We start from the raw sequence: 26,820 nt of genomic DNA on the forward strand, positions 1-26,820 counted from the left end.
ATACTCTAGCAATGCTGCGAATACATTGATTCATTTCTGTGAAGATTTTCCCAACATTGTGAGAAAAAACTGTTTTTTTCATTTTCTAAGATGGCCGCTTATTGAGACGTTCTCAGTTGAATCTTGATTTACATCGGTACGTACCCAACTGTGGCTTTCAACTGCTCACTTCTTCCAGCATTTCGACACCGTCGGTCGATGATCTCATAGAATCGAAAGCTCTGTCATCGAATCCGCCATTACCTTACCATTTCACAATGTATACAAAAACATATTTTGCTAGTATTTTGCTTTTTTAGATATACATAACGTGTTTATTTTCAATGTAATATATTCTGCCGTTAATTATCTCAATTACCTTTCTTCCCTTAATGTTCGCTCCTTGAATGCCTTTCAGGTGTATTTTTTTACTAGGCATCCACCAATGTCTCTATGTTTACCGAACTTTTCATCGTAATTTTGCATGCAGTAAAAGTAGTTTCACTTAGTACTTTAGATAGTTTCACTTAGTACTACCTTTGATACATCTGTTTTTGTTTTTGTTAAATATTTCACTTAAAATCTTCAAGTATTATCTTCTTCTATTTAACACATTGTTTTCATAACTTCCACTTTGGACTCAAAAAATAAAGGTTGAACAAAACAAAAAAAAAAACAATAACAGGATTTTTTCATTTGTCGAGAAGATAGTTAGAAGAAATCGTTATTCTTGGAATTGCGCGTAGCCATTACAACAGCTCAACTTCACATCAATCTGATCACAATCATATTTGGATCGTAAATACTTTCAACCGCAGTTGTTCACAGTTTATTAAACTAATATGTACTCCACCCTACCGGAGGCTACAAAATGTTACACTTTACGGAGAATGGAGTTTCTGTTGAAGATTGCTTTAATAATTTTTTTTCCTAAATTGGTGCTTCCTTTGCACAACGGTGGCTAGTTTTTGATTGCATTTTCTTTTATGTTACTATTTAAAAAGTGGTTCATAGTTCCATGTTACTAACGTTAGTAAACCTTTGATTAATAACGTGTAGTGCTGAAGCAAACTAAGACTCACATACGCATCAAAAAAACAATCAAAAAATACACACCGCTCGTGCGACTCTGCTTTGTTTCACTAATAAGCAGTACGTTTCTTAATGATCTGTTTGAAGGCTAGTGTTTTAGTGTATACTGGATATACTTAACCTGTTTTGCGAATAAGAAAAATTCCTTTCCGTTGTTGTCGCATGTTTTTTTGCTAGAAGATCAATTTGCATAGGTGCTCGTGAGTGGCTGTACCTATAACTTACGAACATATTCGAATGAGTGCCTATTCCATCAGAGGTTCTTCGAGCTGTCTCTGCTGTTTCGATTCGCGTGGAGCGGCTTCAGGTTTTGTCGTTACTGCGATGGAGCTCGCTTCCGACACGGGAACAGGTTCCGTTGCATTCGAGGTGTCTTCTTCTATTGTGGCTGCAACCGTAGGTGTGCTGCTGGTATTGTTATTGGCATTGAAGCTCAAATCGTTTGCGTCGAATAACGAGGAAGTTTCCTCGTCCGTTGTGTGTGAAATGGACGCAGCTCCATCGCCAGCTTCTCGATGCAGATGTTGTTGTGACTGGGGTAGCGCTTCTTCATCTGCAGCGTCCGTCGTCACAGCGAGTTCATTTGGTTTCACTGCAGACCTGCTGTCGTCACTGTTCGTGATCGCGTCATCATTTCGCTGCCGAACGGCTGGTTTTGGTCGCAAGTCTGCAAAAAAAATTGTGTTGAATCATAACCGGATGCCGATTCGAAATAGATAGTAATTACCTGATTGCGAACTATCCTCCGTGAAAAGTCCCATGATCGGATTGTTTTCGTCAAGATTCTTACCGCCGCTGTTGTAACTCAAATCATCAACTGGTTCTTTATGAACCGGTCCCTGCCCCACCAGATGATGAGGTATGTGGGGATTCGTAGCATTGGCTTGAGGTTGCAGTTGACCGCCAACTTGAGGAGCCACAATAGCTCCCGGCTGACCCTGAGCAGCTGCGATCGCAGCCGCTTGAGATGGCGTTAATGATTTGCGTGTTTTGTCCGCCTTGCGCCAAAGTGTGATTTCTTGCTGCTTGAAGTATCGTCGATCCTCGGTGTCAATCAGCACCAAGTTAAGGAAGTAGCGTACAGAAAACTTTTTGTTGATTTCACGCATCGTAAGGGTTAGATCATATCCGGCGAGGAACACCCGGATCGGTATGCTTTCACCTTTCACCGGTGAACCATCCATGATTTCATACTTGGCGATGATTTCGTTCTCGGTGAAAATGTTTGGACCTAAACGAAGAAGTAAACGGAATGTGGAATTTTTGTGAGACATTAACGTAAATCATGGGGCTACGTAGATCCGTGGAAGTTTAAGAATTGAAATGAACAAAATACATGGAATCATTGTAATGAAGCACGGTCTTGAAGTGAACAGCGGAGCCTGACTATGGGTGTGCTAGAGCACTGTAGTAGACTCAATAAGCTTCTAGGCCCTATAACCACAGGCTCTTAAACAGTCCTGACAAGGCGAGCTGGGTTCGCCTATAAATAAAAGCCTAATCAAAACCACTTCTTGTGGATCTCCAGCATAACATGCGAGTTAGTGCAGGCATACCAAGCTACCCGGAAAACAACTCAGGAAGTTCAGGACCAACGAAACGAAACAATGAAAACAGACTATGGATTGGAAACTCGGGACATGAAACTGCAAGTCTATTGTTATTATTTATCAAGGTTTTAACCTCAAGGGTCGTCTTTTTTGAGATATTATACATTCCTAAGATACAAAAAATTACATTTCATGACAAATAAAGAAGAAAACCCCGAATATGATTGCTGTCGTCTATCCTGGTCACACTACCTTCCGCTTCTCGTGCTGATTTTCGTTCTCAGTAGGGTGTCATGGTCAGGTTTGCCCTCTGCTGCTTGTTGATCGTTCCGTTTGCTTTCTCCCTCGCTCGTTTTTTCCTCCATGTCGTCGTCGTTAGAGCAGCTTTGGTTTTCGCTGTTAGATGTTTGGTACTTTCTGTGTTTTCGAGTGATTCTCGTGTCGTCGTCTTTTTTGATTATTATTTTCCTATGAATGTTAGTTATTGGTTTATGGACACCGTGGAATATTGCTTGTCCGACATTTATTCTTTGGTCGGTTGTCTGTGCTGCATGAGCAGATGTCGCAAGCTGTTTATTAGTGTTGGTTGTAGTAGATGAATTTTCTTTAGTGTTTTGGCTCTTAGCTTACCAGCTGGATACAGAACTGGCACGTGGGCGGGTGCATAGCGTTTTTGTAGAGATGATCTGCACTCGAAGGTCAATGAAGAAGGTATATGTTGGTTCAACCGCATTCACACCACTCAAACACCGTTGAGAATGCCAGGGATTTTTTTTTCAAGTGTCGTTTGTGACAGATTCCACTCCTCCATACTTCTACATGTATCTTTTAATATAACCCGTGCTAGTGCACGGTGCCAAATCGTGTAGGTGAATTCCCGTCAGATCGTTGTCCAAACACAGGGAACTTGGTTTTTACGTTTTCATATTTGACGTCGTGTTGCATCTTGTTCTTCGGTTCGAAGCTTTCTGACTTGGCTAAGCAATTGAACGTTATAAGTACTACATTCTTCGTATGATATAGTTGTGTTACACTTCTGTAAGCACAAGTTTCATTTTCACCTAGAGGAACCGTTTCACCCCACGCACTATAAGTCTTAGACGGGTCTGCGTAAATTCAATTATGATTGTGCTCTCTCGTAATGGATGCAATTTATTCTGTGATTCACTCATTCCACTCACAGTTGGGGGGCAACAAGACATTGCTGTTTCTACAGTGTCCTAGTGATGGCCACACTACATCCAAAACTATGCGTAGTGATCTAGTTATTGAAACACGATCCCGAATGATGAAACGAAGAGCACTATGGGGGAGGCTGAGCAAGCCATCGGGTGGGTCATTGGTGGTACAAAAGGCTTAGTCGCGATAGCAACCTAAATGTGATTCACAACCCGAACCAGCAGCGGAACTGATTATGGGTACGGTAGTGGGCTCTACTCATCTTTAAACTTGAACACAACAGGTCCTAAAGCAGCCCTGGCAAGGCGAGTTGGCGTTGCCTAGCCTAGTCCAAACATCTTCTCGTAGTCTTCCAGCGTAACGGGCGGTACAGATGTACCAGGCTACCACAATAGATCTAAATACTGGTCGCAGTGGTCTCTCACAAAAAAGGGTACTGGCGCCGCCACGGTGTAATATGGACCCACTGAAGGAGACCGATGTCGCGACAGACTACGCGCAGCACCTCGAAACAGCGCTGCTGGGGAGGAGGACTTTGCTGAAGCGCCATTCGAGGAATACTGGGGCAGTACAAAAACAGTCATAGGTAACATCCTGGGATACGTGTAGAGAAGTCGATGGCACGATTGGTTCGATGGCGAGTGCCAAAAGATATTGGAGGAGAAGAATGTAGCCCGCATAGCAATATTACATCGGACCACCCGTCAGAACTTGTAGACGTTCCGACAGGCACAAAACATCGAACACATTTTCGCCAATTGGAAGAGTCGGAGAGAGAGAGAGAAGATGAAGCTGCTGTATAGTTCTCAAGAAACATGTGTGTTCTACAAAAAGCTGAAAGCTGCTCGCAACGGCGTTTTTTCACGGGCCAAAAGGTATAGAGAACAGGAAGGTGACACAAGAATGAGGTGAACGAAAGTTGGATGCAGCACTACGATGAACATCTGAACGGTGCATAGGGGTATAACCGGGCGTTTAAGGAGGACGATTATGTCAATACTACAATTGACGCAGATGTTCCAATACCCACCGAGAACCAAGTCAAGGAGGCCATCAAACAGCTTAAAAATAACAAAGCAGCTGATAAGGAAGGTCTGGAAGTCGAACTCTTTAGGTTGGTCCGGTAAAACTAATGGAATGCATGCATAGAATTATTGGAAGGATGAAGAATACAAAAAAGTTACCATAGGAGTGGAAGAAAGAGGTCATCACCCCAATATACAAGAAAGCCGTCAAATTGGGCTGTAAAAACTATAGGGCGATCACAGTTTTAACAACTGGCCAAATCTTTATTATACGACAAATCCTCCAAAATTTTCGTCAATATTGGGTCCCGACACAGCTCTTAATCATCGATTCAAAGCCACATATGACACGGAGAGTCAAGTAGAGCTACGAAAAATTATATACGAGAACGGATTCCACGGGAAGTTGACAAGACTGATGAAGGCTATGATGGGTGGTGTACGGAACGTTTGAATTACGTAGGAAACTAAGACAAGGTGATTGACTGTCCTGTCCTGCCTGCTATTTAATATAGCATTAGAAACTGTGATGCGAAAAGCTGGGTTCCACATGCGGGGAACGATTCTAACGAGGTTCGAGCAAATCGTGTGCTTTGCTGACGACGTGGATATAATCGGTAGAAACATTGATAGGGTAACAGATTTGTATACCTGACTGAAACGCGATGCAGCCCGAGATAAATGTGTCTTATGCGAAATACATGCTGGTTGGCGGAACTAAGCGCGATAGAGAACATCTGGGCAGCAGTACTACGGTCGACGACGACGCGATTGAGGTGGGTGAGGAGTTCATCTAACTAGGTTCATTGGTTACTGCGGACAATAGCACCAGCCGGGATATCAGAAGGCGCATTAACTCCGGAAGTCGTGCTCACTATGGCCTCCATAAAACGTTGAGTACCAGGAAGCAGCATCACAGCACGAAGTACGCTGTGTACAAATCATTGATTGGATCAGTTGTTCTCTACGGTCACGACACGTCGACAATGGTCGAGGAGGGCCTGCAAGCACTCGAAGTATTTTAAAGGAGGGTGTTGAGAACGATCATCGGCAGTGTATATGAGAACGGCGTATCGACTAGAAGAATGAACTGCGAACCAAGTATTCCGAGGGTAGTGTTAGCTGGAGGGGTACGATCGGCGGGGCATATTCCGAACGCTATTCTCAGGCGAGCATTAGGTTTAAAATGATAATACGCTCCCTGAAAACCTCTTGGTTCATAGCATGCCATTGCGTACAACACATGATTTCCTGTCCGTCTACTACCAGAAGGTTTGTGGAATGAGAACAAAAATGCAGACCTTCTTCAAAAATTGCAATAAGAATAATGCCCAACTTATGCGGAGAACAAAATTTTGAGTCTTCACTAGTTTGATTTTTGCTTGCCACAGGCTTAGGCTCTAGATCAAGTGACTTAGTATGAAGGTGGCAAATCTTTGCCAAACTCATAGAGAAAGAACACACTAGTAGGTTTTTAACTCGACACATGGTACTAGTGAACGATAAAAGATTATCTTTAATATAATGTATGAAAATATCGAAACTAGGTATCTTTCTTCTTATTGATATCTTTTTCCTTCTAGAGTACCTCCACTTCCTGCGACTACGACATTATCATTCTCACCGAAAACCTGGCTGCGTCATGATATATTAAATACCGCGATCACAACTCTTCTACCAGTGTGTAATAAAGATAAATCTAACCAGGGCTGCACTAAAGATGCATGGATGTGAACGTTTGCAACTGTATTTATCTGAGGCCGAGCAGCGATCCTGACATGTACAACATTCCCTCCTCTGCTGCGGTTCAAAACATTCTTGAGAAAGTCAACAGACCAGATAATGTACTTGTTGTAGATGATTGCAATCTCCCTCATGTACGGTGGATTTTGCATGACGATTTCAAGCGCTACCTTCTTGAAAATGCAACATTGGAACAAGAGATGTCTATCACAAAAACACTGGTCGCTGGTGGTTTGTATCAAATATGCTCTCTTAGCCATGTGATTGGACAGAATTTCGATTTAGCCTTCGCCAACGGTACAGACGTGTTCGAACTGATTGAGCCATAAACCCCTCGTTTTAAGATTCGATACGCGTTCTGATGACGTTGATGCTTTTGATACTTACGTCAAAGTACCGACAAAAACAAAACTATTCCTCGTCACAATGAACTGCTATATGAAACAACCTGGAACAGTGCATTTGGTAAATATCTGAACCAAGACCAACGCTGCCTTCTATATTATCCCTCGACATTCTGGACGTTTACAAATAACAAAAAAAACGTTTCAGAGGTATACCAGAAAATCTTCGAGGTAAAAATTCACAGTCCGCTGCCGAGTCGGTGGACCTTCTTGCAAATAGCTTCCGAGATGTAGTTTTTTGTTGGAGATGAACCACTGCGAACAGTATTTATATCTGTCGCGTTATACCCCTTCCTTAACTTTTCGTCACTCACGCTAGTGCACTGAGTGCACGCTGCTCTGAAAATCCTGCGAAATCGTCATAGGGCCCCAGCGGCTGCTCGTTCGGTGAGCTATTTGCGCGACTTCCGGAGGGTTAATCTAAGTGTACTATCTACTATGACGTATCACGGAGCTCACAAAAGCGAAAACCAACAAAATTGACAAGAAAAAGTGAACGCTCATAAGGAACAGTGGTGAGCCTTATGTTACATAAACAATACACTCTACGGAGAGAGTACGTACAAATAGGTATATTCCCACCCAGTGCTAAATTGTTACCTTGACGGGTTATGATGTAGCAAATTTAGCGAAACTGCTTTAATTTATGACTTCCATACAACCAAATCTAGCTATAAGCTAGCCATTCATTTTTTTTAACATTGGCACTAATAGTAGCATTAAGAGTAATCTGTGCGGTATATGCCGAAGACGGAATAAATAAATAAAATAATGCCGGCAACAGCTCCACCAAATTCGCTTTCACCTCCAATCCGGCAGGTACAAGACAAATGAGAACGCAGCGTTCACAGTGGCCGAACAAAATGGAGCAGAACCTGAGGAGTATTGGTCGCCTGAGAAGTTGAAGGCAAGCGACCATCAACATGGAGAATAATTGTTGAACAGATTAAACCCTAAGGGATATAATCACAACAAAAAAAAAAATTAAACACGGGTTTCATTTTTCTTTGTTCGCCAGAAAAATGATTCCATCCCTGTTATTGAAAATAGAGTGCATACTGTCCATTCATCCTATCAAAGCAGAGCGAACCTAATGTCAAAAGTGAAGCTTGTTTTTAGAACTGGCAAACATCTCAAAAAAGTAAGTTGTATGATGACTACGCGTCAGTCCGAATGGTAATAGGAATGATAAATAAGATAATGGTTAACGAGCCAAATTCCCGAAAAAAGCCAAAATTGACTATGCATGAAATGCTGACAAAATTTACCCTCTACGTTATGTGGCAACATTAACACATTTGCATAGTCACGAAGTAGAGTACGTTAGTTCTGAACATTCAGTCATAAATTAAACACTGCCATACAAAAAAAATCATCTTACCAGAACCTGTCTGTTCCCGTTTGATGATAGCAATTTCCATGTGTTTGATTTTGATGCGCACCAGTAGGAAATAGATTTTTCCCACGATAACATCATGCAGATGATACCTGCAATGAAGAAAAATTTGAATAAACCTATTACGTAGCTTTCCACAATAACGACTAACTTACTTGCTTTTGTTATACTCGAACTCTATATGCAGACAGTCCTCGATGCCTACTTCCATCTTGATGGGACTGTTGGTATCCGGATAGCTGGATAGCGTGTGCACTGCAATGTCAACTTCGCGAATGATGTCGCTCAGACGGCGAACAATCGTTACTCGAAGGAAGTACCTATTGCGAAGCAGATTTTGTTTTTTTGAATAATTTTCCATTCCCGTCACATGCTAAATTGTTACCTCAAACGAACATTGGACCCAGCGTACACCTCGTATGGTTTCTCGACGTTGGCAAACTCGAACGGATACGATGTGTTCTGGATGAGATCTCCTGGTCTAGCCAGCTCGCGAACCAGGCTGAGGAAATCATGGTGATTCCCGCGGTCATAATAAAGCTCGATTTGACCTGTAAAGCACAATTCGATCAGTAAGATTCATATTCAACTGATAAACTTGGCATTCCCGCATCAACTAGCTGCTTCAATTCAATAAATAATTCACTATCAAGGCAAGCTTCTCTAGCCAATGCTACACCTAACATTGAACGTGTATTTACCATTTAATCAATAATATTTTTGCAAGAGAAAATGAAAATGAAGACGCGCTTCGACACTCACCAATCAGTTCCACTTTGATGCCCTGATGATCCAGTTTATTGCCCGGCTTTTTCAGTGTTATGTTAACCTTTCCACTGACGGTTTCCCCGTCGTAGTAAAGGAGATACTTATCCTTTTTGCCATCCTCGGTTTTGATATCGGCACTTTGCCGGTTTTCAGCCCCGTCGAAAACGATGTCGATGTCCGCCGATTGGCCGAAACGAAGAAAGTTCTGTGTTGTAGAAGAGAAAAATAGAAACAGTATAGTAGAAGTGTTTTGCAGTGAATAAAATTTTTAAGAGGGGCACGATTCAGTTCAGACTGTTTTTTTTTTTTGGTACAACTCAATACGTAAACATTGCCGTAAGCCGACCCATGCAAAGACCCAGCCAAGTACAGAACAAGTATTCTGCATACAAACGGTATTTCGTTCTCACTAAGCTGCTTACGGCCGGAAACTCCATTCTCCGGGGCCACACTTATACTATAACGTATCCGGCCTTGCAGCCTGATGTCAGTTGTTATCCTGCCTCTCTCCTCTTCCGCGGGCAAACCGGTAGTATATCGAAGTCAGTCCAGCGGTTCCGGGTGGAGCATAACTTTGTTTACTTGCTGATTTGTTGTATCTTTAGCAACAGACCCCCTGACCCCAAAGGTGGTTGCTTGAACTAATTACATTTAAGGATGGACAATATTTTTGCTTATATTGAATTCCTCATGAAGTGAAAGTCAAATACCGCCGCCACACTGTTAAGAATACGCAGAAGTCAGCGCTCTTACAGCCATAGTTGGTTCTCCTACAGGATAATCGCTGGAGGGAGTTTTGAAAATCCCGGCATCCGAGGATTGTAGAGTAATTCACCCTGGCAGACAGTAAGTCCGAGACGAACAGAGGACGAGAGCAGTCCCTCCGGATGTGTAGAGTGTGGAGCTGTATTACCTGACAATGGTTTTCGTAGCTCGGCAGCTGAAATCTGTTTATCCAAGGAAGATGTTAGAGTATAAAGCGTATGAACCGGCGTTAGACAACATCGATTTTGTCAACGCCGATCTGGTAGTACGGATTCCAAACAGTAGAACAATGTTCTAGTGTTGAGCGAACCAACGTGCAATAGAGCGATTTCCTTAGAGATTTTCAGGGTTCAGAAGATGAACCCAAGCTGTCTTGATGCATTATCCACGGTGTACGAAGTGTGTAATTTGAACGTTAGTGCCGAATATATGATGACTCCGAGATCCTTGACGTGAGAGTGTCAATTTGACCGAATGCTCGAGTCGAATAAATGATAGTAAAATTGAATAGAATGGCGTTTCCGTGTTTACGTAACGATTGAGCATTTTCTTGGGTTTTAAGCCATTCTGCTAGATCACCAAATGTACTAACGCTCTCTAGTTCACTCTGAAGGAACTCGGCATCGGTTTTATCCCGTATTTGTGAAAAAATCATACCGTCGGCGAAAGAAAGGTTGGGTCCTTGTAATTTGATATTGATGTTTTTAAAGTTGAGGAGAAATATTACTGGGCCAAGATGGCTTCTAGTACAGATAGAGTCTTTAGTTCTGATTTGGAGTAGCCTTCCGTCGAGGTGGGAACGAAACAAATGCACAATTTGTACAAATACCGAGTTTGTCCCGTTCGGCTATTGCGATATCATGGTTGATTTTGTCGAAGGCCGCAGATAGACTCATGTAAATAGCATTGGTTTGTAGTCCATCAGCGAATCCATCGAGTACTTGTTTTGAACGAAGGCAGGTTGGTTGTTGTCGATTGTTTTGGCATAAAACCGTGTTAGTTGTCCGCAGTGAAGTGTTTGCAGTGAACGGAGATAGGCTCATAAAACAACAAACACGAATATTTTTGATACGTTACTCAAACACGAAATCCCCCGATAGTTATCAAAATTTTGATTTGTATCCTTTTTTTAAACTGTAAGGGAATTAGACATCCGGTACACTGGCGCTCGACGATCCGAAATCAATACTTCGTCGCATACCACTCATTAATCCCCGGAGATGGGCCTAGATTACACCGACGGAGAGAGGTAGTTCTTCCAAAACCGATTCTCCTGCTGCAATCTGTGTTCTACTCGGATCACTCAGAATGGCGCTCAGGTCGGTTCGGCGATTCCGGGAGAACATCTAATTTGCTAGCGCCCCGATGACCCGGACCCGGTGCTACGTCACTACCACTCAACTAGTTCCCGGCGGTAGATCTAGACTACTCCGACAGAGAGTTTCACGGCGAAGAAATTTCTCTCAAACCCGCTCTATTGTTTCACAGCCGGTGTCGCTACTTTGTTGATCCCTTCGTTACTTCCTCCTTGCAGCTCGGACAGTATACGCGTCAGTCCTGTAAACAGCTTCACAGGTATGTTCGTCGTGGCATATCTCTTCGACGATAATGTCAACTGTCACAGCGGGCATACCTCTTCGAACCTATGACATTCGAAGACCACGCATTCCGGTGTCTCTTGCACGTTCACGCACTCCGGGCAAAGAAATGACGAAGCATGACAAAACCGATGCAGGTACTTCCGGAAGCATCCGTGCCCTGCGTCAAATGGAAGTTCACCTCTCCATACTTCCTATGCACACAAGCCAATAGATTTGAGATGAGTCGGTGGGTTCACCTTCCTTTCTCCGCGTTGTCCCACTCTTGCTGTCTCGTTGTATTTCGTGCATTCTTCCGCTGCACAGAGGAGCATTTGACCGAAAAAGCTGGCCAAAATTCAAATTTTCAAAAACCGTTATTAAGGGGTAACAGGCTCCAAGCAGGCTGTTCGGCATGGTTTGGCCATCTACGAAGCTGTCCTTTAAAGCCTACCAAACAGGGAAGCCCAATTCCATAGTGTCATGCGACCCGTGCTATAGGTAAAATTGTTGAAGGGGTTTAAAATTTTCTCAATGGCGAACGGAGCCTAGGAAGAGCTGGATGAACTCCTCAGTATGCTGCATTACGTAGCGGAACGTTCACTCTACGCACCGAAGTTTTTTCGCCGACGATCCACTTAATTTTGCCGAATTTTTGTTGGCTGGGGTTTTGTTGAGACTCTCGGCTGATGGTAGTTCGGTGAAGCTTTGCTGGGTATCGATTATCAAATTTCGATGTGTACAGACGAACCTGTCCAGAGGCCGTGTGGTATCCAGCCAAGAATTAAGCCCCTGGGTTTCTGCTCCCATGTCGTAGGAAGCGACTGAAAGTAGGAGTCCTTAAGTCAAGGTGTAGTTCCGTGCCGAGGACTTGATGATTGGAGGGTCTATGCCAATCGCGCACGGAGCATTTTGGGTTTTACCCTTACTGTGTTATGGCAATCTCTGACACAGTGGACCATTATTTTCTTCGAAAATCATGGGAATCATTTAAACCTGATATGGCACGCTATATGCGTTAACATCCCAACTTGATTGGTGTCCTCTAGTTGTTGGGAAATTCATCTTGGAAATGAATTGTACAGTTCTTTAATCAACAATGGTTAGAATAGCACAAATCAATCTCCAGTTACTTAACACTGCCTTCATTGCTTACTACAAGACAGGCACGACTAACCCACGTGAAATGCCTCGATCTTGCGTTCTTGCAAATAAGGCTATTGACGCATGTCTCATATCGCAGCTCACAAATTGCGATATCTGTGTTGTCACAGTTACACTGACTGTCGGTAACGTAGACAAAAAATATGTATATTGTTCAACATATCTACCGCCTAACGAGCCGTCTCCTTCTGATGATCTCAAAAGCGTTGTATCATATTGTAGCAGAAATGGGCTTCCGCTCATTATCGACAGTGGTTCGAATGCTCATCACATCATTTGGGGCAGCTCAGATATCAATCTGAGAGGCTCTGAATCGATGGAGTACATAATACATATATCCGTAATAAATTTTACCACCTTTGAATCGCAGGAAATCGTCATATTTACTGATGCTCAAATATTGTATTTTTTATTAATGTACAAAATTTCTTCTCTTCAGATACGCAAACTTTATTTTTTTAAGCGAGCACTCATGAGAGAGCTTTCAACAATTAGTGTTTTGCAGCCAATATCTATTTGCGATTTATTTTCATGATAATCATCAATAATCCAAGTCAAAGGAAATATGTCAGAAAATATTGGTTCAACTTTTCACTACGGGATATAAATTTCGACAAACTTTGAATGCCGTTGCAGCCCGGAGACCAACCAGTAACGAGGACGACGTGGTGTAAACTGTCGAATACGGATTGCCAATTGGGTCATAAGGCTGTTTTTGATTTTTTCCTATGCATTTGACGTTAAAGATACGTAGTCGAATTTTATTTACTTTTTCATACGCAAAATTATAAATCCATTGAACTACCTTGATCCCTATCCTTTTGCTAGAATTACTGTTAAGTTCTAACCCGTGTCGCTAAATCCACTGTCAAGGAAGACCGATAGTGTCAAACGAGGACGTGTTCACATTTTTAAAAAAAATAATTTATTCAGAAGTTTTAAGGGTTTAACATATAAAATGATGCATTTAGAAAAAAAGAACTCCATCGGTTTATGTAATAAAAGGAGAATTTTATTATTCATTTAATGACCCAATTGCCAAGGCTTACTTATATATGCAATAAATTATACAAAACTACTCTTTCAGGAATGGTTTTCGATAACAAATTAGAAATTTTTGTTAAGTACGACCGGCAAGGTTGTTTGAAACTGTCATCGTTAATTGTTTTGTTTCGCCATGAGTTAGCCGCAGTTTTTTTCATACTTTCCGGTTAAGATGTCGACGATTTATAAATTTCTTAGAACATTACAAATTCGACGTTCGGTAATAGTTTTGCCATAGGCAGATATAACTGTCGTGTAAGGTGCTACTTCAAGTTCGAGTGATTCTATGATTCTTAGATGAGCCTAGGATCCAACTTGGGTGCTTGAAATTTGGAACATTCGGGATCTTTGGTTGATTCTTCGTATTAATAAGATGGGTTTGGATCGGATTTCTTCAAATTATAAATTTTCTAGCTCGGGTCGGGCTCGGGTTTTTTAGAATTTTGAAATTCTCGGGTTCGGGTCGGGTTTTACAAAATATTCATTCTCGGGTTTGGGTCGGGTTTTTCAATTTTAAAATTTTCGGGCTCGGGTCGGGTTTTTTAAATTTTTAGAATTTCAGGCTCGGGTCGGGTTCGGGTATTTTAATTTTCAAGCTCTCGGGTTCGGGTTCAAAAAAATGAAACCCGACCATCTCTAAGTACATAAGTAATACAAATCTTTATATTCTGAATGTGGGAAACCGATCAACTTTTGCGAGGTTTGGAAGGGAGGCGGTGTTAGACATAAGGCTTTGCTCTGATAGAATTTCGCATGAGCTGGGAAATTGGCAGGTTCTAAATGAGACTGAACCGTCTCTATCCAATCATAAATATATATTTTTCGATCATTTTGATGTCACCTTCAATGTGGTAACATATCGTAATCCTAAATCTATAAACTAGGACCTTTTTTTTGGAAAGCTTGGCGACTAAATTTCATGGATATTTTCCAACAGTGTAATACACACGGACATGTAAGCAGATCAGTGTTGTTTAAGATAATTCCTATAACGCTGTATAGTGGTCAACACACACTCGACACCTACGCCTTCCTTGACGAAGGATCAGCATTGACGCTTGTCGAGATGAGCGTGGCGAAAAAATTGGGCATAAATAGCGAACCCGATCTGTTGAAACTGATCCGGACATCCATGATGGCGCGTACAGAGAGGTCATCTAAACGGGTGGATATCACAATCTCGGCTCGAGGTAGTCATCAGCAACACTGTTTAAAAGGGGCTCACACAGTAAAAGACTTACACCTACCAAAACAAAGTCTAACAGTCTTGGATCTTGTTGATCTTGTTTTACTCATCTTCAGGGTCTACCCATTTTTTCGTACGTTGACGCAGAACCGAAAGTACTGATTGGATTACGGAACCTAGAACTGTTTGGGCCACTCGAAACTCGCGTTGGTCAACCTGGCGACCCCGTGGCCGTTCGAAGTACACTCGGTTGGGCTGTGTACGGTCCAAGTGAGAGCGTGCTGATGGAAAGCGGGTTTCTCTGGCTCCACGATTGCCAGCGAGTAATTGACGACGAGCTCAATGAGCTGAGACGACAGCAATACTCGTTAGAAGAGACCGTGGTGTGCACTCTCCCGCTTCTAGAATCAACGGACGACATCCAAGCCCGAGAGATACTGGAGCAAACGACACGACGTATAGATAATAGGTTCGAGACTGGACTTATTTGGAAGAGCGACGACTTCAAATTTCCGGACAGCTGGGACATGGTAGTACGCAGATTAAAAGGCCTCGAAGTTAAGCTAGCAAAAGATCCAGAACTACGCGAAAACGTTTTCCAGCAAATTCGAGAATACTTGGCGAAAGGGTACGCACATAAAGCAACTGAAAGGGAGTTGGATGCGGCTAATCCTAAACGCGTGTGGTATTTGCCGATTAACGTGGTCACACATCCCAAGAAACCAGAAAAGAAGCGGCTTGTATGGGACGCTGCAGTCCGAGTTGGAGGCGTGTCGCTGAATTCGCAGTTAATGAAAGGACCAGATTTGTTACGATCGCTGCCATCTGTCATTTGTACGTTTCGAGAACGACCAATCGCATTTGGAGGCGATATTAGAGAGATGTTCCACCGGGTGCAAATCATTCCGGAGGATAAACACTCTCAACGTTTCCTTTTTCGATTTGATGCACAACAGGATCCGGATACTTACATCATGGATGTGGTGACGTTTGGTGCGACCTACTCGCCATGTTCTGTCCAACAAGTGATGCACAAAAATGCACTCGAGTCAGTCGATGAATTTCCAAGCGCTGCAGCAGCAATAATGGGGAGCACTTATGGACACATATGGACGACAATTTTGATTCAGCCGATTCACCCGAAGAGGCGATAGGGCGAGCTAAAGAAGTTCGCACCATTCACGCGCACGCTGGATTCGAAATGCGCAACTGGGTGAGCAACAGCGAACAAGTTTTGCATGCATTGGGAGAATGTAACGAACAAAAGCAATTGAAGATTGGTCTGGATAAACAGAATGGCTGGGAACGAGTTCTCGGGTTGGTTTGGAACCCGTACGGCGACTTCTTTACGTTCTCTACCGAATTCCACGATGATGTCGCTGAGTATGTGACTGGAAACGGTTGGCCGACGATACGCATAACTGCCTGCTGCGTTATGAGTTTATTTGACCCGATGGGGCTATTGGCACCATATCTGATTCATGGTAAAATATTGATCCAATACCTTTGGAGATGCGACATTCATTGGGACCAACGAATTCCGGAGGATGAACATAAGAAGTGGAAGAAATGGATATCCCTCTTACCCGGAATTTCCCACTTAAAAATTCCACGCTACTATTTTAACAGTGTTAACCCAAATCATTCCCATTGTATTCAGCTGCACGTGTTCACCGATGCAAGTAAACTAGGCTGCGCAGCATATATTCAGGTCGACAATGATGCGGGAGTCTATTGTACGTTGGTCATGGCAAAAAGCAAAGTTGCGTCAATCAAGTATCAATCTATTCCTAGGAAAGAATTACAGGCGGCAACACTAGGAGCGAGATTGACGGTACGTGTCCACGATTGTCACCCTCTTAATATCTGCAGTACAACCTTCTGGACAGATTCGAGCACCGTACTTTCTTGGATCCGCTCAGACAGCCGAAGATACAAGCAGTACGTTGCCCATCGTGTAGGCGAGATTATCATACACTCCCAGCTGCAGGACTGGCGGTGGCTACCGTCAAAGGAGAATGTTGCAGACTGCCTCACAAAGTGGGGAAATGATACCGAGCCGGATATAAACAGCAGGTGGTTTCATGCGCCGTCTTTGCTGTGGAAATCGGAGGAAAACTGGCCACAGCAACGAAAAGTCGCGGTGAATACAGAATTAAAACTTCGACCGCGGTATTTACTCCATCATATGCAGATCTCTGAAACTCAACAAGACAACAAGTATCTAAGTGTTAGTTCGATCGATTGCTTTTGCATACCGCTTCATCCGAAACTGTAAACTGAAAGCAAATGGCCAACCGATACGGACGATTAAGGCAGTCGGCCATCAAGTGAAGTGCTTGCTACGACAGGTCCCAGCAATTGATTTTCCTTTGGATCGAAGTGAGTACGAAAAGGCCGAGCAGCATCTGTGGCGAGTTGCCCAGTCCGAATGCTTTTCCGACGAAGTAACGATATTATTAAAAAATCGAGACATTTCCGCTGAATTACAAGTGAGTATTGACAAATCTAGCCCAATCTACAATCGATGTCCGTTCGCTGATGAGTTTGAAGTTCTCCGCGTTCTTGGCAGAACTGCAAACACTGGATACGCATCTTTCGATGCACGGTTCCCTGTTCTGCTTCCTAAAAAGCACAAGATTACCTTTCTGATGCCAAAACGCAGTGGTCGTTCAATCCACCCGCGGCCCCCCACATGGGTGGAGTGTGGGAACGCATGGTGCGTAGTGTAAAAGAAACCATGCGTGCTCTCGACGATGGCCGTAAGCTAAACGATGAGATACTGTTGACCGTCCTAGCGGACACAAACACTCCAAATCACTTTATTTTTTGTGGACCATCATCGGGTGCGCATGAGCCATTGAGAACTCCGGTCGACCTTGCGGGGACACTTCGAAGCAGTTATAAGCGAAGCCAGTATCTATCGGATGCCCTTTGGAAACGATGGTTAAAGGAGTATTTTCCCACTCTCAACCGAAGATCAAAATGGTTTGACGACGTCCCAGCTATTCGTGTTCGCGATTTGGTTTATGTAGCCGAAGGCAAACGCAGAACCTGGATCCGAGGAAAAATTGAGCAGGTATATCCAGGACCAGACGGGAGAGTTCGGCAAGCAACCGTACGAACCTAGCGGCCAAGAATTGCTCCGGCCGGTGGTAAAGTTGGCGTTGATTGAGATAAGAAATGGTGTATCCAGTAAGCTTCAGGAACCATATCCGGATTCACGGGGCGGGGGATGTTCCGGCAGCACTGTACCAGATGGGGTATGTTCGGACTAACGACAGCGACCTTGTTAAACCACTGACGTTTCATCGCGATACGAACCGACTGTCAAGAGGTGATTGGAGATTGAGAAAGATCGGCGAATACGTGCGGAATCTAGCATCTGAATATTTGCCTGTTTAATTTTTCTGGAATAGAATATTAGTTTTGCAGCAGTAATAAAACTTTTATAGCTTTGAGCTTCTCAAACATAAACGGTTGCTGCAAGGAGCTTCTTTCATTTCAAGTGTCCTTCCAATCTATTCTGGAAGCGACGAGCAGTCATGGGATATCTGCATGTATCTCGGGTTGGATAAACGCAATGCTTAATAACCGCATTCTTTGTTCGTCACTGCGACCGGCTGAAGTTGAGTATTTGCGGTTGTCCTCAGGGTGGCTTTCTGTCACCTTTGTTATGGAACTTGGTTGACGACGGCTTATTGAAGCAACTCAATGAGCTCGGATTTGCTGACGGTTACCAAATACTAATTACTGGACATTGCATCGGAACAATCTTTGACTTAATACACAAGCATTAAGGGCTGTCGAACAGTGGTGTCAACAAGTTAAATTATCAGTTAACCCTAGCAAAACTTCAATGGTTCTTTTCACGAAGAAGCGAATAACAACCGAAGTTCGTCCCTTGCAGTTCTTTGATTCTGAGCTACTGTGTGCAGATCAAGTCAAATACGTTGGAGTTATATTGGATTCCAAACTGAATTGGTCTGCTCACATTGAGTTCAGAGTCAAGAAAGCGTGCATGGCCTTCAGGGCAGTGCAGACGAACTTTTGGAAAGACCTGGGATCTCAAACCTAAATACATCTATTGGATTTACACGACAATTGTACGTCCAATACTGTCATACGGATGCCTCGTGTGGTAGCAGAGGCGAGAGGTGATGACAGTCCAGTCAAAGCTAAACCATCTGCAAAGAATGGCGCTCATGGCGTTAACTGGTACTTTCACCACAACTCCGACTGCTGCTCTTGAGGCACTTCTAAATATCAAATCAGTACACATGCACCTCAAACAAGAAGCACTATCATGTGCATACAGACTGCAGGTTACTGGGCTTAGGAACAGTAACCATGTTGATCTTGCTACCAGTCATACACGATTGTGGTCGCAAATGGTAGGATGGGGTGAAGATATTCTTACTCCCAAAAACAACAACAAACGCAAGTAGTCTGATACACTGATGGTTCTTTGATGGAGGGACGTGCTGGTGCTGGTGTCTACTATCGTGAAATGAGATTGGAACAATCTCACTCACTACTGTATGCTGTACTGTATTCCAAGCTTAAATCTTTGCGATTATGTGCGGGGTACAATCGGCCCTTCAACAGAGTTTGTCCGGCAGAGTTATAAACTTCTGCTTCGATTGTCAGGCTGCAATCAAGGCCCTTAGCTCAGACAAATCCCGGCCCAAGCTAGTGATCGCGTGCCGAAACCGAATCGAAGAACTAAGCATTGTCAACACTATCTACCTTGTCTGGGTGCCCGGACATTCCGGTATTACTGGAAATGAGTGGGCTGACGAATTAGCCAGGGCAGGCGCAGCAGTTGACTTCGTTTGTTCTGAGCCTGCCCTGCCAATTTCGACAAGTTGGATAAGGGAAAAAATGCGGTCCTGGACTTGGTCCGAGCACCGTAGTTATTGAAGAAATCTAAAACGTGTCGCCAAACAAAGACGTTTCTAGAGCAAACGTGCCCAGTGATTTCGAAAAATCTACATTTTTCGAAGCTCCACTTCGGCATGCTGAACAGGGCTTCAACCGGCCACCGCAAACTCAACTATCACATGGCAATTATTCAGCGTGCTGAGTCTTTTACATGTGATCTTTGTGAATACGACCACGGAAACTCATATCATCTAATATGAAACTGTCGAGCAGTAGCGCAATTGCAATTTCGAGTTTTCGGCCGTCCTTACATAGACGACACCATGTTTGGACGACTGAAACTCAGAGACACTTTAAAGCTTCTTATACAATGTGGTAGAGCTTTAGGCTAACTCGCAGGCGAGTTGAACTACTTGTGAGATTAACTTGCCTACTGTTTGTTTTTACTTTTGTACTGTTATTTTTCCGACTCTTCCAATTCTACTTCCCCACACATCCTTCTCATTTCCTTCCGCTCAGGAAATGATGAAAACACACGGCAAGGAACAAATCCCCGACTACATACCGCAGTGATCGGAAACGCCAAAAACGTGAACTTAATTCACTAGAGGCCAAGCCATCGAATATATTCACAGGGTGTCTTTGGAGGAATTGTTCGTGTGGATATTCTCCACAATCTGATAAAAATTGAATTTATGCATGGCTTACTATGATCGAACTAAAAAAATTAACTTTTTTTATACTGACGAGGTAGAAAGTCTGTGTCTTCGGCAAACTTTTAGAAATGCTCGCAATGAAGAATTTTGTTGAAAAAACCTGAGCTTGTAGGACTAAAGGTTATCGATTTGTAAGACGTTTTCTATGGCAACCCCCTTAGATCTAGTCTTTTTAATCTAACTTTTTGCATTGTGACTTTTCGTGCAAACAATGTTTTAGACAAAGGTGGAGGTATTAAAACTCATAATATTGTTGAAGACTATATGAAGAAATACTCATTCGTTTCAAAGTTATTGAAGATTTTTAAATTTTTTACACCAACTTTGACAATGTATAAGAAAGAAAGGTGCAAGCCAAAATGCATGAGCAGGCGCCTTTTTCACTGTCTAGACCATGCACAATAAAGGTAAGAAGGTTTGGTCCGTGGCACTCTAGAACCCTATGAATAGGGTAAGGTTACTTCATCATATTTTTTTACTTTTCCATACAAAAACGAGCAAATTTTTTTGTTGCAGATGTTCTGCGTTTGAGATGTACTTTCCCCGGTTGCCAAACGAAAACCTGTAATTATTGCGTGTGACATTGTATGTAAAGTCTAACTATGAGTCCTGTGGTAGTGTGTGCGTGGAAGGTGTGAGTTTTGGCGTTCAAGTCCAGGGGTGCATATCTATCTGTTGGCGTGGGTAGTGTGATCGCGAAAGACTCGAGCGTTTGTATGTTAACGTGTTTGCCGCTTGCGCTAGCGTGTGTGTAACTTTGTGTGCATAAATTCGACGTTAAAATCGTGTGGCCATTCGCATGTATTCTTGAATGAATGCGCGCGGAACGTGAGTCTGATGCTTAATTTTTAGTGCTAGATGCTAGAAGAGTCAGTTTCGCCATATCACTAGAGTTCCCGGCCTTATCGCCGTGGAACGTTTTGTCTAGTGAACGAGCGTTTGTACGTTTGGAATGGGAGAGGTTGTGAGTGTATATGACAAAATATGCAATTAATTGTGTGAGTGAGTGTTAGTATGAATCTAATTTAGGATATCGTAATAAAAGGGTTCATAACATGCCAAATAAAGGAATAAGATGCAAAGAGGTTACCTAGTAGTGTATAAATTGACCGATATTATTTTTGGTATACATCAGTAGTGGAAAAGCAAACTAATAGAACTACAACAAAAACAGGATTTCATCATGCCATGCTGACCGGGAATGGATATTCACGTGCGTCGGTAAACACATTGTTCCTTAATTTATCAATCCAATCGTCCCGAATGAATAGAATCGAATGTACATATTGAACACTGGATTTATCAACTATTCTATCATATGCGCCAGTTCTACATCCAATCCCTGATCCAGCTGTCACAAATTATCAGACGAACACACATAGATAGATAAAGGAGTAGCATATAACCATTGTACACTAGTACTAAAAACTATCTAATAGGTTTCTATTTCTACATTTCTTTATTTTATTGATCTGTGTACGATGACAAAGCTGACCAATAAATACACACGCAATGACCCCCACCCCACTGCGGGCTGTGCCCATAAACATTGCCATTAAGCTGTTCAACAATGCTTGCAAACAAAGCCCACAGAAAAGGCAATCCACGGCGATCCACCAACCTGCTTCGCCAGAACTGGTAAGTGAATTGATCCTTCGTTTGTTTTATCCGTCACCCGCGTGACCTTCACACAGTAGAGAGCTGGTATAGCTCGTCTAAACAAAGCCGTCTTTCAGGTAAGAAAACTGTTTAGCACCGCACTACACTGCACTGCCTGACACAATTTAAGGTTTATAAAGTTTATACTCCAGCCCTTGCTGGGATAAACAGCATCGTCGATATCGCCTTACTCAATGTAATGTTACACCAAACAACGCGCGTGTGCAATGAACGAGCGCTCGGTTACGAATGAAACAAATATTGATGCTCCGTTAATCCTCTAGGTAGACTTCTCTTCCTTAGTTGAACATTACCAGCGGCTTTGGAACCATTCATAAATTACGCACCACAAAAATTGCTCAAAATTGACTCCCCCTCCCCTCATGCAACAAATTGTCACAAATTTCTCTATACCCCTCTTCACTATTACGTAACAAATTCCTGAAAAAAAAAGTTTTTTCTTCAGAAAAAAAACATGTTACGTAACGCTCTAGCTTACTCCCCCTTCCATATGTCACAACATGTCACACTTTGTCGTACCCCCTCCCCCTAAAACTGTTACGTAATTTATGAATGGTCCCTTTTCTGTTCCTCGGCAGTTCGATCACCACCTGAGACGACTAGATCCGATGCTACAAATGTCGGCTTGTTCCATGTATTACGATTTCAAATTTTTCATTGTTCGTTGGTTCGTCTCCTTTAACTCGTTCCTAGTACGAACTCGACAGTGCCACCCATAGCGGTTCGTATAATGCTCCGACCATTGCCTAGATTAGCCGCACCAAGCTGTTCTGTCGTTGGTTAAGAGTACTATCAGATCGGTCGGTGACCTAAATTCATCATTGGACAGCAATTTGTTCGCGACTGCGAGCTGCTGTTATGACGCTGCACTGTGGCCGAAGGATGTTTTAATTATCGATATTTCACATTTTTCCTAAACTTTTCATGCATTGAGTGATTTATCCTCAAAATTTTATCATTATTGGACAAGACCACGATTTTTAACAGCAGTTTAAACGAACTGTTCGGATTACTTTTTTTTAATTCTCTGGAATCAGCCCGTTTCAAAGCAGATCAGAAATGAAATGGTACGTATTTCTTAACCCACCTCTTCCACATCTCGTCTGCAACTTGTTGGGACCGTTTATAGAAATCCCGCAAGGCTTCTGCTGCATTTACTGGAGGTGGGGTTGAATGTGGTTCATTTGGAGAAACAACCCGTAAGAAATTGTTTGGATTTAGTGCTTCTGCTTCCAGTGACTGCTGTGAACTTTAGATGAGTGGACGAAAATTCACCATCTCTTCCGCTTCAATAATAGACGTCTGCAAAATTTCGTTAGTCACTCGCCGACTGTCGTTCAGTGCCTCCAGTGCGTCCCTGATGGACCGAACAAGCCGCTCCACAGTGGGACGAGCCCGGACTTAAGTCCATATATGAAGGTTATGCAATATTCTCACTAGTATTTTTCTCGTAACAGCTAAGCCATCAGAGACATTTTCACGAGATTTTAGGTGATTTGAATGCAAAATGAATTTTTGACAGCTTTTTGAAGGGCATAACTCAAGTGTTTTTTGCATTATTTGACCATAGGAACTACATACGGTTATTCTCGTTTTTCAAAGAAACGGTTGATTATATGAATTGCATTATTTCACCAAAATTATCCGTGTGATAAAATTACATCGTAAAATCGCCAAAAATAAGTCACTAGTTGGTTTAGTTAGTGTTTAGATAACTGTTTGTCATGAATTTTTATTGAATTCGAACTTCTAAAGCGAAAACAACAACGACGCCCGTGAATGCCCGCGATCACACCATGCTCATTCGAAAGCTTTTCATTTTCTCTTTAATATGAACCTATGCTAGTTTTGCGAAAACTTGCGATAAGCAGTCAAAATTTAAAAAAAACTGTGGATGGAGACTCATGGTTATTAATGATATTTAATTTGAATATTCACTTTATAACTAGAATAATGAAACTAATTTATGCACTACTTTCAAATAGCATTTAGAGCATGATCTACAAAGGTTTTACTAGTGATCAAGAGTAAGGAGCCGAGTGGGAAGTATGGTTTTTAAGTGGTAAAGGAATTAAGAATGTTTAACCGTTGTGTGTCCGACGCGGTACCTGGGTACTTTTATAAGTTTCAATTAATGAAATTCCTATGTTTATCCATAACTGGAAATTGAAACTTTGTGACGTCTTAGAACTTCACTAAGTCAAGCTTTTGGGTTAATAATATTGTTGATATAGTAAGGGTGGGAGTGAGGAGGGGCTCCTGATTTTTTTACTACGTAACAGGCCGACGTGGGTACCCACAAAACTAAAATGCCCATAACTAAGGTAATATCCAACCGATTTCGATACTTTTGGCTGTTTTGGATTCAAGAACTCATCCATATTTGGACTTGGTAAAAATGAGTCGGGTTACTTAATTCGGTTCCCGGGAATCCGGGTTTCCGGAAGCAGGTTCCTGTGCAGGAGTACTATTTGCGAACTTCAATGAAATACTAGCAATATGGGTATCAAAAGTCTTGGAATTGCATCAGTAGGCTGTATATCGTGCTTTTGGAACCATTTGGTGATATGAACTTGTAACGGACATTCCGGAGCAGATTCCCGTGGGGCCGTGAATGGCCATTGCATTCCAATTCCATTTTTCAAATTGTCATAGGGTCCCGTAACAATAAAAACAGACTTCCGAGACAATTTGAAGCGTTTTGATACTCATATTACTAGGACATTATTAAAATTTACAAATCATATCCTAGTACTGGAACATTACTCCGGAAAATCCGGATTACCAAAAACCAGATCCATTATTCCGGTTCTATTGTACAGAATCTAAAATTGGACGAGTTTCTGAATCCAAAACATTTAAAAGTGTCCAAATCGGTTAAAGGAATCCATAGTTATGAGCATTTCAATTTGTGGGTACCCGGGTACCCTCGTTGGCCTGTTAAAGGTGTTTTTTTGTTGGACACATAACTATTAAAAATCAGTAAATATTTTCAACCATTGAAATGTGTCACAAAATGTTTCATGAACTATTTTTGCTAACTTACGCAATAACTGTCAAATTGAGTGAACACAGTTGAGTTCTAGTCATTTGGTGAGACTATTTTATCCGAGTTTGCATAGCACTGATATAGCTTAAGGGTGTGCGATATTATCCAAATAAAATAAGACCATTTTTAAATGAACCATATACGCGAAAAAAGGATTTTGGATTTATTTTTATTTAAGGTATGAAATAAGCAATCTAAGTAACTTAAAACACACCTGCGAAAACAAAATCGTTAACCATCTTGTTGATTAGTGAATGTTAATCAACATTCCACTAAGACGCTCAAAATGTTTGTTTTGAAAATGAAAGAAAATGTAGTTTTCATACCAAGTAACCCACTAATGAATTAAACGTTCCAAAATTAGTCGATCACATCTTATTTGATCCTTAAAAATAATATAATCATTTCTGAAGCCCCATAATGAGATGTCAATCAATTCGTTTCAATACGGAAAATAAATTCCAAAATTACAATTGAAAGAAATCATTATTAAAGACAAAATATTTACTTTTGAGCCTCTTTAATAAGTAGTAAAGTTAATTTCTATTTTTATAACTAACATAGGAATTCAGCGCACAAAAATGTCTTTAAAAAAATTTTGAACCTTCACAACAAAATAATTATTTTTGAGCCACCCTAATGTATGATGATTTTTTTTTACAAGTGTTAATATCAAAAACGATTTAGCACACGAAAATTAATATACACAAATTTTAAGGACGATTTAGAAAAGAAAATATTTTTGAGACACCCTAATGAACAGTAAATGTTTATTTTTGAGATGTTTTAATATCGAAAACGAATTCAGCGTACCAAAATTACATAAAAACGTCCTATATGAACCGATACGGAAAAGTTTGGACTTTAGTCCACATTTTGTTCTAAGTCGTGCCACTGTGCGCTCCCACACACCACCCAAATGCGGTGTGGCGGGTGGATTAAACGTCCATTTGGTTCTCGCATTCGTGAATTCGTCGGCACAATCCAGTCCAACGGCTTGCACGATGCCAATGACTTCTTTACGCGCTCCTCGCAAATTCGTGCCGTTATCCGAGAAGAACTCGCTGGGAGGTCCTCTACGACACACAAACCGTCCAATCGCCATCAAGCATGACTGCGACGTTAAACTATGCGCCATTTCTACAATATTTGGAGTTAACCTTTGTACCGGCAATGGTGCCATCCGTAAAGCTTGCGGACGACTGTGGCGCACCATGTACCATTGACATGACGTTGATACTTTTCGTATTACTACATTGACTTTTGGTATGCGAAACCGCTGCTTCAACTCGTTCTTAACCGTTTCCCTATACATGTGGTGGCCAAATCTTTCATGATAGTGTTGCACAATCAACTTCGTAATTGGATGATCATCCTGTACGAAGATTGAAAATCGCAAGTCAAAGGGGAGGAACTCCGCATTCGCCGCGCGCCCTTCCATGCGAATCAGCCGATCTTCTTCGATCAGAGGAATCAGCCTGTATGACGCACTTGATTTTTCGATGGTCAGCCACTCGGTTATTGGCCGTTCCTTGTTGCGCAGCAAAACCGCCGACTCGTCCCTGTAACCATCTAGCTGTGCTATCTTCAATAGTACTCGTTTTTCTTTTCGATACTCC

The 26,820-nt window shown here is 42.2% G+C and overlaps 1 protein-coding gene across 1 annotated transcript; it reads right to left on the bottom strand.

Annotated features, from left to right (window-relative positions):
* Nucleotides 1–274: 274 nt before the first annotated feature.
* LOC131692439 (vacuolar protein sorting-associated protein 26B-like) lies at nucleotides 275–9,356 on the bottom strand (the record flags this gene model as incomplete). Its single annotated transcript, XM_058979490.1, has 6 exons — nucleotides 275–1,738; nucleotides 1,799–2,302; nucleotides 8,354–8,460; nucleotides 8,524–8,688; nucleotides 8,754–8,919; nucleotides 9,131–9,356. Coding segments are annotated over 6 exons (1,590 nt in total), but the record flags the coding sequence as incomplete, so codon positions are not given.
* Nucleotides 9,357–26,820: the final 17,464 nt, after the last annotated feature.

This window comes from Topomyia yanbarensis, chromosome 3, assembly GCF_030247195.1.
Source record: "Topomyia yanbarensis strain Yona2022 chromosome 3, ASM3024719v1, whole genome shotgun sequence".
NCBI classification, from domain to species: Eukaryota; Metazoa; Arthropoda; class Insecta; order Diptera; family Culicidae; genus Topomyia; species Topomyia yanbarensis.